Here is an 11,051-nt window from a genome sequence, read left to right on the forward strand (position 1 = left end):
GGCCGGCAGCAGGGGGCAGTGAGGGGTGATCAGGCTGGCAGGGGGTTCAGTTAGGGGTGACCAGGCAGGCAGGCAGGTGAGCTATTAGGAGCCAGCGGTCCAGGATTGTGAGAGGGATGTCCGAGGGATCCCGGATTGGAGAGGGTGCAGGCTGGGCTGAGGGGACCTCCTCCCTTCCCCCCCCCCCTCCTGTGCACTAATTTCATGCACTGGGCCTCTAGTCTTCTTAATAATAGCTTTTCAAGAAAACCTCTCAGCTCCCCTTTTAGACAAAATAAACATAATTTCCTCAAGGGTGCCATAGCTCTATAACCGATTATTTGAAATTTTTATACTGTTGAGTTCAAAGGAACACACAGATAGGCTGATCCTAAAAAACAAATTACTCAGATTTTGTTACAATCCGGATTCTGACTCAGTGGGGGTGGGGCAGGACCTGAGGTTTAATATTTCTAATGCTAAAGCTGCTCATAGATTGAATATGTTCTTAATGACAGGGTTTTAGAGACTGTTAAGAGGCAATGAATTAAGATAAAAACAAGTAAAGCTTTATGTTTCTTCTATCAATATGGATGGATCCTGCAGTCTGTAGATTCTGTTAACTCTCATTTATTCTCATTAATCTAAGTCAACTAATTACCCAGCTGTGGTGGGCTCATCTCCCCACACCCAGAGACAGTGCATCTTGCCAGTGATCTGACTCGCAAGCTTCCGTTCTTCACCCCTACCACTCCCCAGGGAATGTGTCTCCTTCATGTCATAGGCAGCTATGATAAGGTGTGCTCCCACCTAATTGAGGCTGATATGAATCCCTAGGCCCTCCAGGCACTGAGTAATCTTTGGCAGAAGGAAGTGTTCCTTTTGGCACTCTGCCTCCATCCAACTGGTTTGTGTAACAGTTGGGCTCCAGGAATGGCATCTGAGGCAAGTCTGTATCCTACAAAAACTGGCAGAAAAAATTCATCATGCACTTTTAAGATTCTCGTCAGAAATGCTCATAACTTGTGGGAGCCTTGGCTATTGAGTGACCTGCCCATGACCTTCTAAAAGGGCATGCCAGGATGAAATGCAACTCTTTATTCTGCCTGAATGTTTCCCGATGATTTTCTGTGGGTGATTTTCTGAGGCTCTTTTTTTTTTTTTGCTTTCTGTAGTCTGCAGATATTCTTGTAGACTACAGACAGGAAAGCAGTTCCTACAGGTTTGTTCCTGAGTCTTTATAAGCAAAGCTAAAAAGTATTATTTCTGTTACCTTCCTGGGGAACTTTGCTATGGAATTCCCCCCACCTATCAGATAGCAACAATGGCTTTTAGATTCAAGAGATCTGTCTCAATACAAAGTGGGAAATGATGATGTCAGGTTGGTGAGGAGGCGTTGTTAAGTGGCCTGGTACAGTGGTTTATTGCCTAGGGGCCCTGCACCCCCAGAGTGTCTGAATCTGCAGACCTGGAGCACAGCCGGAGAATTTATAACATCCTCTTTCTTTCCCATGTCTTAAGATGTGGTTACATAAAAGGCGATTGGTTATAATCAGGGAAGTGGGCATGTGTTTACATTAGCACATGCATTGTTGATTGTGATGGCCATCATTACCCCCCAATCCTTGTAGGTTTATTAGCTAAACAAAACAAAGAGACCTATGGAAGTATCACCCCTTCTAATGTTCCTTTGTGGTAACCCAGCTCATGAGCTGTAAGACCTCTTGGTCTGTACTAGTAGAGACCTGATCTTCTAGAGTAAGGATATATTGAATCATAGGATGGGTCAGTTGGGAAACTTGTTTCTTTTTCACCTCTGATCATTAAAATACATGTTTTCCAAGATGATTATTTAAAAATAAAAAGGAATGTGTTTTCTTTTAATATGTGTTTTTGATGGCTGGGATGGGGAAAGGGAAGGGGAACTTTGATTGATCTGGCTATTTCCATCTCTCTAAACTCCTTAGATGTACCTTGTTTATATCACATGAATAAGATGGTTGATTTTGTTTGGTTTTGGCAGTAGTCCTTGTTTTTGAAGGTGACTAATGTGACACTTTCTATTGAAACAGTTGTGGAGCATCCCAGGAGGTACACAGTGATGTGGACCTTGGTCTTGGTGACCTTCCTTCAGATGAAGAGGAAATCATCAACAGTTCTGATGAAGACGATGTCAGCTCTGGTTCTAGCAAAGGGGAGCCTGACCTGCTGGAAGATAAACAGGTAGATGTTGGTATTTAATTGTGTCTACTGTTGTGTTTGTTGATCTCTCATGACACTCAGAAATAATATTTATCAGTGTGATAGACACAAAGTCCCTAGTTTTCTTGAAATTTATAAAACATTTTTCTAATTTAAATTTAATTTCTTCTAGAGTAGCCCACATAACATCTGGTTGTGAAAATCAGCAGGGATTTCTGTCTGTCCTGGTGAGACAGAAAGTTGCTGGAAACCCAGGCGTCCTCTTAAAGGGCCCGCACACAAACTCTGGTCATAGGCACTCACATTGGACTCTGGTGTTGGGACAGTGACCCAGGGGGCACCAGAGACATACAAGGAGAAACTGAGCTGTGTGTTTTCAGGGTGAGTGCTGGAGAGATGGCTGCCATTCAGGCATCATCTCTCCTGTGTTGATCACTCCTCTTCCCCTCCCCCCAGACAAATCTGAACCTGCTTTAGTCTGGTGTCCCAATTATGCCCCAATTAATTAATTATCTGCTTAGATTTAGTGGGACATAAGAAGGTGGCCAGGGGTCACCAATAACGGCCTATCCCCTGGTACTTCAATGTCTAGACAGTTGAGCCAAACCGGAACATATGAACATACAAGACAGAATTAGTATGCAATCACACAAGGTTTATTTACCTATTCCTAGTGGGTCCTAGGCTCCAGCAAAGGCCACCCGGCGATGCACACCGAAAGACGGATGATGAAGACGGAGACAGACAGGCGGCCACAGTTGGTTCAGGCTCGCACAGCAGAGCAGTCAGTCAGGGGCTTGTCTCACGGAGCAACGTGGAGTCCTCCTCTCATCAGGCAGGAGACATGGACTGAAGAAAATCTGGTGCTTATATAGCCGGTGTAAACAATTTGTGTCTTATCAGTGTGGGCCAGACGGTGTGCCTTATGCTAGGAGCAGGGTGTTTACATTTTAAGGGCTTAGGGCATTCACATCAAGATAGTAGGGCGTTCACCACATTTTGGAAGTTACAGAGTATTGGGGTCTCCACACAGCAAACATTTCACACAATCATTTCCACACATTAGAGGGGTTTCCTTATGACTATAACATTATTATAACAGTCTGGTGAACTTCACTAGCTCTATTGAGGACTAACCAAGACCCCGTCCCACCTAACTCATGCATGGCCCCAGGCTCTTTCCTTGGCAACCAGCCTGGGAATTCTGGTCAAGCTGGTGTGGGGGATGCATGCCAGAGACATATAGGGAGCAACTGAGTTATGTCACTTCAGGGCAAGGGCTGGAGGGAAGGCTACCATTGTCCCTGTATTGAGCCATTTTCCACGTGGCCAAACTGGATTATGCATTCGCCTGGTGAATTCTACTAGCTCCATCCTGAGACTCCCTGAGGCCCTGGCCTCAGTGTACCCTGAGGCTTTCATTGGGTGGCCCGAGGCTCAGCACTGGTGCCAAATATGAATCTGTATCAACCTGGTAAACACTATTCACTCACCCTGGTGACTCCCTGAGGCTCTGCCTTAGCCAGCTCTTCTACTGACAGGTTTTTTTCAGTGGCTGAGCTTTAATAGGAAGCCAGCAGCATGTCTCAAGATGCCTTGGGCCTTTTATTTACTGCCCCAAGCCCAGTACATGTGGCTACTGGACTTGAATCACAGAGTGGCCTCTCTCACACATGCATCTGGAACTGGCACAGGTAGCTTCCAACTGCAGATTGCTTTGTAGCTCCTAATAGGTAGTTCTGGGCTGGTCACAGTCAGTGCCTGACATTGACCTGTACCAGAGTCCCCCGGAGGCTATAGAACCAACATACCTAGTGACCGGCATCAGACCACAACAGGGCACCACCCAATTAGTTTCAGAAGAGGCACACCCAAAGGGTAATATTGCCAGGCATCCAAACCCACTGGGGTGAATCCCACTGTATGGGGTCAGCCCCCACAGAGCAGCGTGTAAGCTGTGGTTGTGTCCAGTACTTACAGACACAACCTGAGAGTTAATTTCACTCACTGACGTCCCAACAGCAATGAAGTCTCAACTACAACATGAGTGTACGCACAACCCACACAAGGGACACTCCTGGAGCACACGGCTCAGGTAATCTGGGAGACTACTCCACTGGACCCCACAGGACACCTACTACATAAGACCACCCTGCCAAGACTGGGAGGTGCAAAAGATCTATCTAATACATAGAAACAAACAAAGAGAGGCAGCCAAAATGGTGAAGCAAAGAAGCATTTCCCAAATGAAAGAACAGAAATCTCCCAAGAAAGAACTAAATGAAATGGAGAAAAACAGTCTACCAGATACAAAGTTAAAAACACTGGTTATAAGGATGTTCAGGGAACTTAGTGAGAATGTCAACAAAGAGATAGTAAGCATAAAAAAGACATAGAAACCATAAAATGGATATTTTTGAACATTTCATCCCATAAATGAAGAATACAATAACTGAAATGAAGAAGAATACATTAGAGGGAGTACACAATAGATTAGGAGAAGCAAAAGATCGAATCAGCGATTTGGAAGATAAAGTAGCAGAAAAAAACCCATTCAGACCAGGAAAAGGAAAAATAACTTTAAAAAATGTGGATAGTTAAGGGACCTCTGGGATAACATCAGCACACAAATATTTGCATCAAGAGGTACCAGAGGAGAAGAGAGAGAGCAAATGATTGAGAATCTACCTATTTGAAAAACTAAGGACTGAAAATTTCCGTAACCTGGGGAAGGAAGTAAACGTACTTGTCCTGGAAACACAGAGAGTCCCAATCAAGATGAACCGAAAGAGGCACACACAAAGACACATCATAATTAAAACGGCAAAGGTTAAAGACAGAGAGAATCTTAAAAGGAGCAAGAGAAAAACAGTTAACTACAAGGGAGCTCCCATAAGATTGTCAGCTGATTTCTAACAGAAACTTTTTAGACCAGAGGGCTTGACACAAAATATTTAAAGTGATAAAGAGTGACAAAGACCTAGAACCAAGACTACTGTACCCAACAAGGGTATGAATTAAAATTGAAGGAGAGATCTTCTGCCCTAATTCTCCCCAGGGTTCTGGTGTATAGATCACTCACAAGGATCATTCAAAATGAAAAAAAAAAAAAAAAGTGATGTTAAAATTGAAGTAGAGCACTGTTTATACCTGGTGTTCTCTAAAGCTAGATGGCAGCCAAGCACCCCCCTCTCTGAAGAGTGGAGGGTTGCTATTGATCATGTGACATCTATGAGCTGCACATCAGTGATGCTTATTTATCTGTGGGCTGTTACTACATTGAAGGCCCAGGAGAACCTCATTTTGCCGCATTCCTTGAAAACCAAGCTGAGGTGAAGAGGGAACATAGAAAGCGATTCCTAAGATATCTAAGAGGATGTGAGAGTAAAATCTGCCTTCCGGTGATTAAGAGTCCTGAGATAGATAACTGGGAAACCGGCATTCAAGCTCTAAAGTCTGCTCTGGAGTTGGAGAACCAGTTAACCAAGCTCCTGCTAGACCTGAAGACCATAGCTTCTGCCAACAATGAATCTATTGTCTTAAGTTTCTTGGAAACATACCTGGATAAACAGAGGAACAACACAAATAACTGGAATGCCAGTGTGTATATCATAAGGAATTAGAAAAGCAGGCCCAGGAGGAGGAAGACTCATTTAAAAAGCCTGCTGAAGTATTAGGTAAACAGACCTAACATCTGAAGGCAACAAAGCAAGTCTTCCCATTGTAGTAGGTGCCAAAATCTGCTCCTTAAGAATCTTAACCTTCTCCGTTTGACAGAAAACGGCTACCCTTCATTGGTGTGTGTACAAACAAATCTGTTTTTGCATTATAAAAAAAAATTGAAGTAGAGGTAAAGAGTTTCCCAGACAGGTAACATCTAGAGGAGTTCATCACAACCAAATTAATATTACAAGAACTGTTCAAAGGACTTCTTTAAAAAAATGGGGGGAGGGGGAAAGGAACATAAATATAAATAATAACAATGACTACATACCTATCAATAATCATTTTAAATGTAAATGAATTAAATGCTCCAATCAAAAGACATAGGGTGGTCAGAAATCATAGGAAAGCCACCATTTCAGTAAAAACGCCCATAACAATAACAAATAAATAAAACTTTAAAAAAACCATAGGGTGGCTGAATAGATAAGAAAATAAGATCCATACATATGCTGCCTACAAGAGACCCACTACAGATCGCAAGATACACATAGACTGAAAGTAAAGGGATGGAAAAAGATATTTCGTGCAAGTGGGAATGAAAAAAGGGCTGGGGTAGCAATATTTATATCACATAAAATAGACTTCAAAACAAAAATTGTAAGAGAGACAAAGGGGGCCATTACATAATGATAAAGGGATCAATCCAATAAGAGTATATAACTCTTAAAAACCATTATGCAGTCAATATAGAAACATCTCTATATAAAGGAAATATTGATGGACATAGAGGGAAAGATTGACAGTAATGTAGTCATGGTAGGGGACTTTAATACATCATTGACATCAATAGATAGATCTTCCAGACTGAAAATTAATAAGGAAACTGGCCTTAAATATGACACATTAGACTAGATGGATTCAATTGATATTTTTGAGCATTTCACCCCAGAGCAGCAGAACATACATTCTTTTCAAGTGCACATGGGCAAATTAACCTATTGTAGGCCGAAGCATCCTATTTTATGAAGATGAGAATTATTCTTATAGAATTGTGAGGACTAAATGATTTGATGTGTGTAAAGTCTTAGAACACTGTCCAGTACATAGTTAGAACTCAATGATTATTTATTTTTGTGCTGTAAAGTATTGAATCATGGAGTTGGGAGTAACCACTAGAAATTACTTAACCTGAGGCAGGTGAATTTGTTAGACACCTAAGACAGATGAATAACTGTTCTTAATCCCTACTGCATTGCTCAGCAGTGTGGGATTTACTTTGACTATCAAGTTTTAATAACATGCTATTCAGCTTCCAAGTGTTTGAGTATTTTGGGTTGTTTTTATTGTAGTTTCAATTGATATTTTTGAGCATTTCACCCCAGAGCAGCAGAACATACATTCTTTTCAAGTGCACATGGGCAAATTAACCTATTGTAGGCTGAAGCATCCTATTTTATGAAGATGAGAATTATTCTTATAGAATTGTGAGGACTAAATGATTTGATGTGTGTAAAGTCTTAGAACACTGTCCAGTACATAGTTAGAACTCAATGATTATTTATTTTTGTGCTGTAAAGTATTGAATCATGGAGTTGGGAGTAACCACTAGAAATTACTTAACCTGAGGCAGGTGAATTTGTTAGACACCTAAGACAGATGAATAACTGTTCTTAATCCCTACTGCATTGCTCAGCAGTGTGGGATTTACTTTGACTATCAAGTAATTCCTCCTCTGTTTTATTGGTATCTGTCTTGCTCTAATTTAAAAGATAATTTTTCTTGTAGATTCTTCGCAGATGTAGGTTCAACAAATATTTAAATATATACAAAGTCCTAGATACTGTTAGTATGTTCTAGACATAAAGCAGAGCTCATGGTCCCTGCTCTTGAAGAGCTTACATACTAATGGGGCAAGAGGGACCAAAAATGCATGAACAATAAGAACTTCAGACTATTTCATGCTCTAAAGGGTATAAACAGAGTGATTTGCTAGAAACTGAGGAGGCTACTTAGGGTAAAAGCCTTTAATAACGTGACATTTGACTGAGATGTAAATGGCAGGAGTCAAAGCCTGCAGAGTTTGCGGCAGAGTTTTCAAAGATTCTTCCTCTCTAAGGAGTGTGATTACATCAACCTTTACTCTTTTTAAATACACTGCAAATTCTTTCTTTCCCTAACAAATACTGTTTTTGTTTTGTTTTTTATTTTTATCATTTTGTTTATTTGTTTCTCTTGCTCAAATCAAACACTTCCCAATTTCTCCCCCTACTTAAAGTACAGTGACCAAAATTGGTTTCCACATTCTGCTAGGGATCTCACCGATACCTGGTAAAAAGGAAGGATTAATCTCTGACCTTTTTGTGTTATGCATCTTCCCAATACATCCTGTCATAACATTGCCTGGTTGACTTTTGTTTTGTGGTCATTGGAGATTTCCAGGGTTCCTTACTCTATAATCATGCCTACCTATCCCTTCCCTTCCTTTATACTACTGTTTTTGTCTTTAGTTGTGCCACATGCATTATTTCTGTTAAATCTTTTTCTGTTTTTAACATGATATTATTTCTTCAGTTAATCGTGGACATTTAATACTTTTTCACCTGATGCTAGCGTATTAATAATTTCCTTCCTGTAGAATCGTCAACCACTCTGATGAGCCTACTGTCTCTTCATCTGAGACAGCAATGGCCATAATAAAATAGACTAACTCTTCCTTTCTAGGCAGTTATTGATCCACCTAACCATAGCCTGGTGAATGGTTTTCTTTTAAGTAATTTGCTTTCACAGTGGTTTAGAAGAACATAGTCTTTGGAGCCAGATTGCCTAGGTTTTTACCACTTACCAGCTCTGTGTTCTTCAGCAATTTACTTAACTTTTGTGTCTTCTTTTTCCTTATCTGTAACGAGAGGAGGGAATAGGATGGGCAAAGCTGGGCTATTATCAAGAGATAGGAACATAAAAACTCGTTTTCAGATCAAAGGCTGTTTGGGAATTTGTATGACTTATTTTATGACCTTGACAAAATAATTTCATTTGTGGCTAATGTTTCAACTTCCACAGCAGTGCACTTCTTCTGGGAGATGGAGTTATTGCATAGGCAGTGTGCTTTGAAATGCAATGTAGTTTGAGTGAGGGCTTTCATTGAAAAGTTGAGATGCCAAATATGGCTTCTCTTGAGGTGTTTTTTTTTTTTTCAGTGGGATGTATTTCTCCATCATTGTTTGAGTTGGGTCAGAATCAGCATTGTTCTTACAAGTTGGAGATAGTATAGAGCTTTTTTATTTTCGTTTGTTTTATCTGTCTTTGTCTTCTTTGAAAAGGATTATTTTCCATTGAATCATTTTCCAATAGTTACTATCTTTTTAGCTCTGTAGTTTTCCTACTTAAAAAGGTAAAATAGACAATAGAATGCATAGACTTCTAGAATTTTAGAATTACAAATCTTATCCAATCCCCTATATTTTTACATGCTTGAGTTTACATTTTTGGAGTGCAATCATAAAGGATGAGTTGGAATATGACTGCCTGAAATCTTTGTGGAGACGGGGAGGTGAGGAAAGGGGAAGGAAAGGTATAAAGGGATGGACTTGTAGGGACAGAGCACACTTGGAGTTGCATGGTGGTTCCAATTTGGCTGGAGTTTAGAGAACAGTGTGGAGGGGTAGCAATGAGACTAATGAAGATAACTAGACACATTGTGATGTGTCTTATGTGCATGGCAAAAGAAAAGTTGGTCTTTGTTGCCCATAGGTGATAGGGAGCTGTTGATATGGCTTGACCTGAGAACTAATATGATTATATTTGCATTTTAGAACTATTGCTCTGGTGGCAGTGTAGAGAATGGATTGCAGTGGAGTAAATCTAGAGCCAAGGAAACCACTTATGTGACTGTGTAGGCAATAAATAAGGAGGCAGTATTGTGGGAGAGGAAATGACCAATTATGTTTTAAAGATATATTCAGAAGGACAGGTTGACAGAACTTGACGGCTCAGTTGTAGTCATAGAAGGTGGAGGAGTCCAGGTTTCTGGCTTTGATGAGTCTGTAATATGTAGCATGCAGGTACTTAATGGCTTATTTAAAAAGTGACTGTAGGTCATCAGACACTTCATTCTTTGTGAATCTTTTCCTGAATTACACACTGCTGTCTGATTATGCTCTTTCTCTTCTTCAAGATGTCAGCATGGCCCTAGCTGGTTTGGCTCAGTGGATAGAGGGTCAGCTTGTGGACTGAAGGGTCCCGGGTTCGATTCTGGTTAAGGGCACGTGCCCAAGTTGTGGGCTCGATCCCCAGTGTGGGGCCTGCAGGAGGCAGCCGGTCAATGATTCTCTCTCATTATTAATGTCTTTCTCTCTCTCTCACTCTCTCTCTCTCTCTCTCTCTCTCTTCCTTCATCTCTGAAATCAATAAAAATATATTTAAAAAACAAAAACAAAAGATGTCAGCATGTTTCAGTGTTGTCCTTATAATAGTTACTTGTATATTTGGTTTGCTCCCATTAGTCACTACTTGAAGGCTAGGGCTATTTCTTACTTATCTTTCATTCCCTCTTCTAATACCCACTTTCATGCCCCATCTCAGACCTACAGAATGAGAATTTGCAAGTTACCTGGCTGTAACTTAAATGTCAGTTAAGCTGACATTTAAGCACTGCCTGGTTCTAATGATCACTCATGTTTTCACACTTAGCTGTAGAGCAATGAATCAGCTGACAGTGGAGCTGTTTTCTCCTGCTAACCTTGCTATCAAATAATAGTTACTAAGTTTAGATTTTAAAATGATGTAGAAAAGATGGTCCTGACTCCTGCCTCTTAGAAATTATCTCAGGATAACAAGGAAGACAAGAAATATAAATTCTGCCTTTAGTGATATTAGGAGACAGCTAAAACCTCAAATCACAATATATGACCAAGGGCTACCATAACCACCAGCAATGTATAAAAGGTTCTAGTTTCTCCACATCTTCACCAATAGTGGCTTTACTTCTGATTTTTTATTATCGCCATTCTGTGGGTGTGAGTGCTGTCTTGATGTGGCTTTAATTTGTATTTCCCTGATGACTAATTATGTTGAACATCTTTTCATATACTTATTGGTTATTGTTACATCTTCTTTAGTGAAATGTCTATTCACATATTTTACTCATTTTTTTAAATTCTTTATTAGTTAAGGTATTACAAATTTGTCCTTATCCCCCCCCCCCC

The 11,051-nt window shown here is 40.5% G+C and overlaps 1 protein-coding gene and 1 long non-coding RNA gene across 3 annotated transcripts in view; one reads left to right on the forward strand and one right to left on the reverse strand.

The window, feature by feature from the left end:
- FGD6 (FYVE, RhoGEF and PH domain containing 6) overlaps window positions 1-11,051 on the forward strand; it is a 125,353-nt gene that overhangs the window by 42,446 nt on the left and 71,856 nt on the right. Inside the window, exon 4 of one of the 2 annotated variants that reach the window (XM_014530757.1) lies at window positions 2,052-2,208. In XM_014530757.1, the coding sequence (XP_014386243.1) occupies window positions 2,052-2,208 (157 nt within the window). The remainder of the gene's footprint in view (window positions 1-2,051; window positions 2,209-11,051) is intronic. The other variant, XM_005883156.2, reaches the window with a different exon arrangement.
- On the reverse strand, window positions 1,853-3,036 carry LOC106724235. Its single transcript, XR_001359975.1, has 2 exons — window positions 2,846-3,036; window positions 1,853-2,187 (listed from the first exon to the last, which is right to left on the reverse strand). It is a non-coding gene; the product is annotated as an uncharacterized LOC106724235 (long non-coding RNA).

Source organism: Myotis brandtii, unplaced genomic scaffold (assembly GCF_000412655.1).
Source record: "Myotis brandtii unplaced genomic scaffold, ASM41265v1 scaffold772, whole genome shotgun sequence".
NCBI lineage: Eukaryota > Metazoa > Chordata > Mammalia > Chiroptera > Vespertilionidae > Myotis > Myotis brandtii.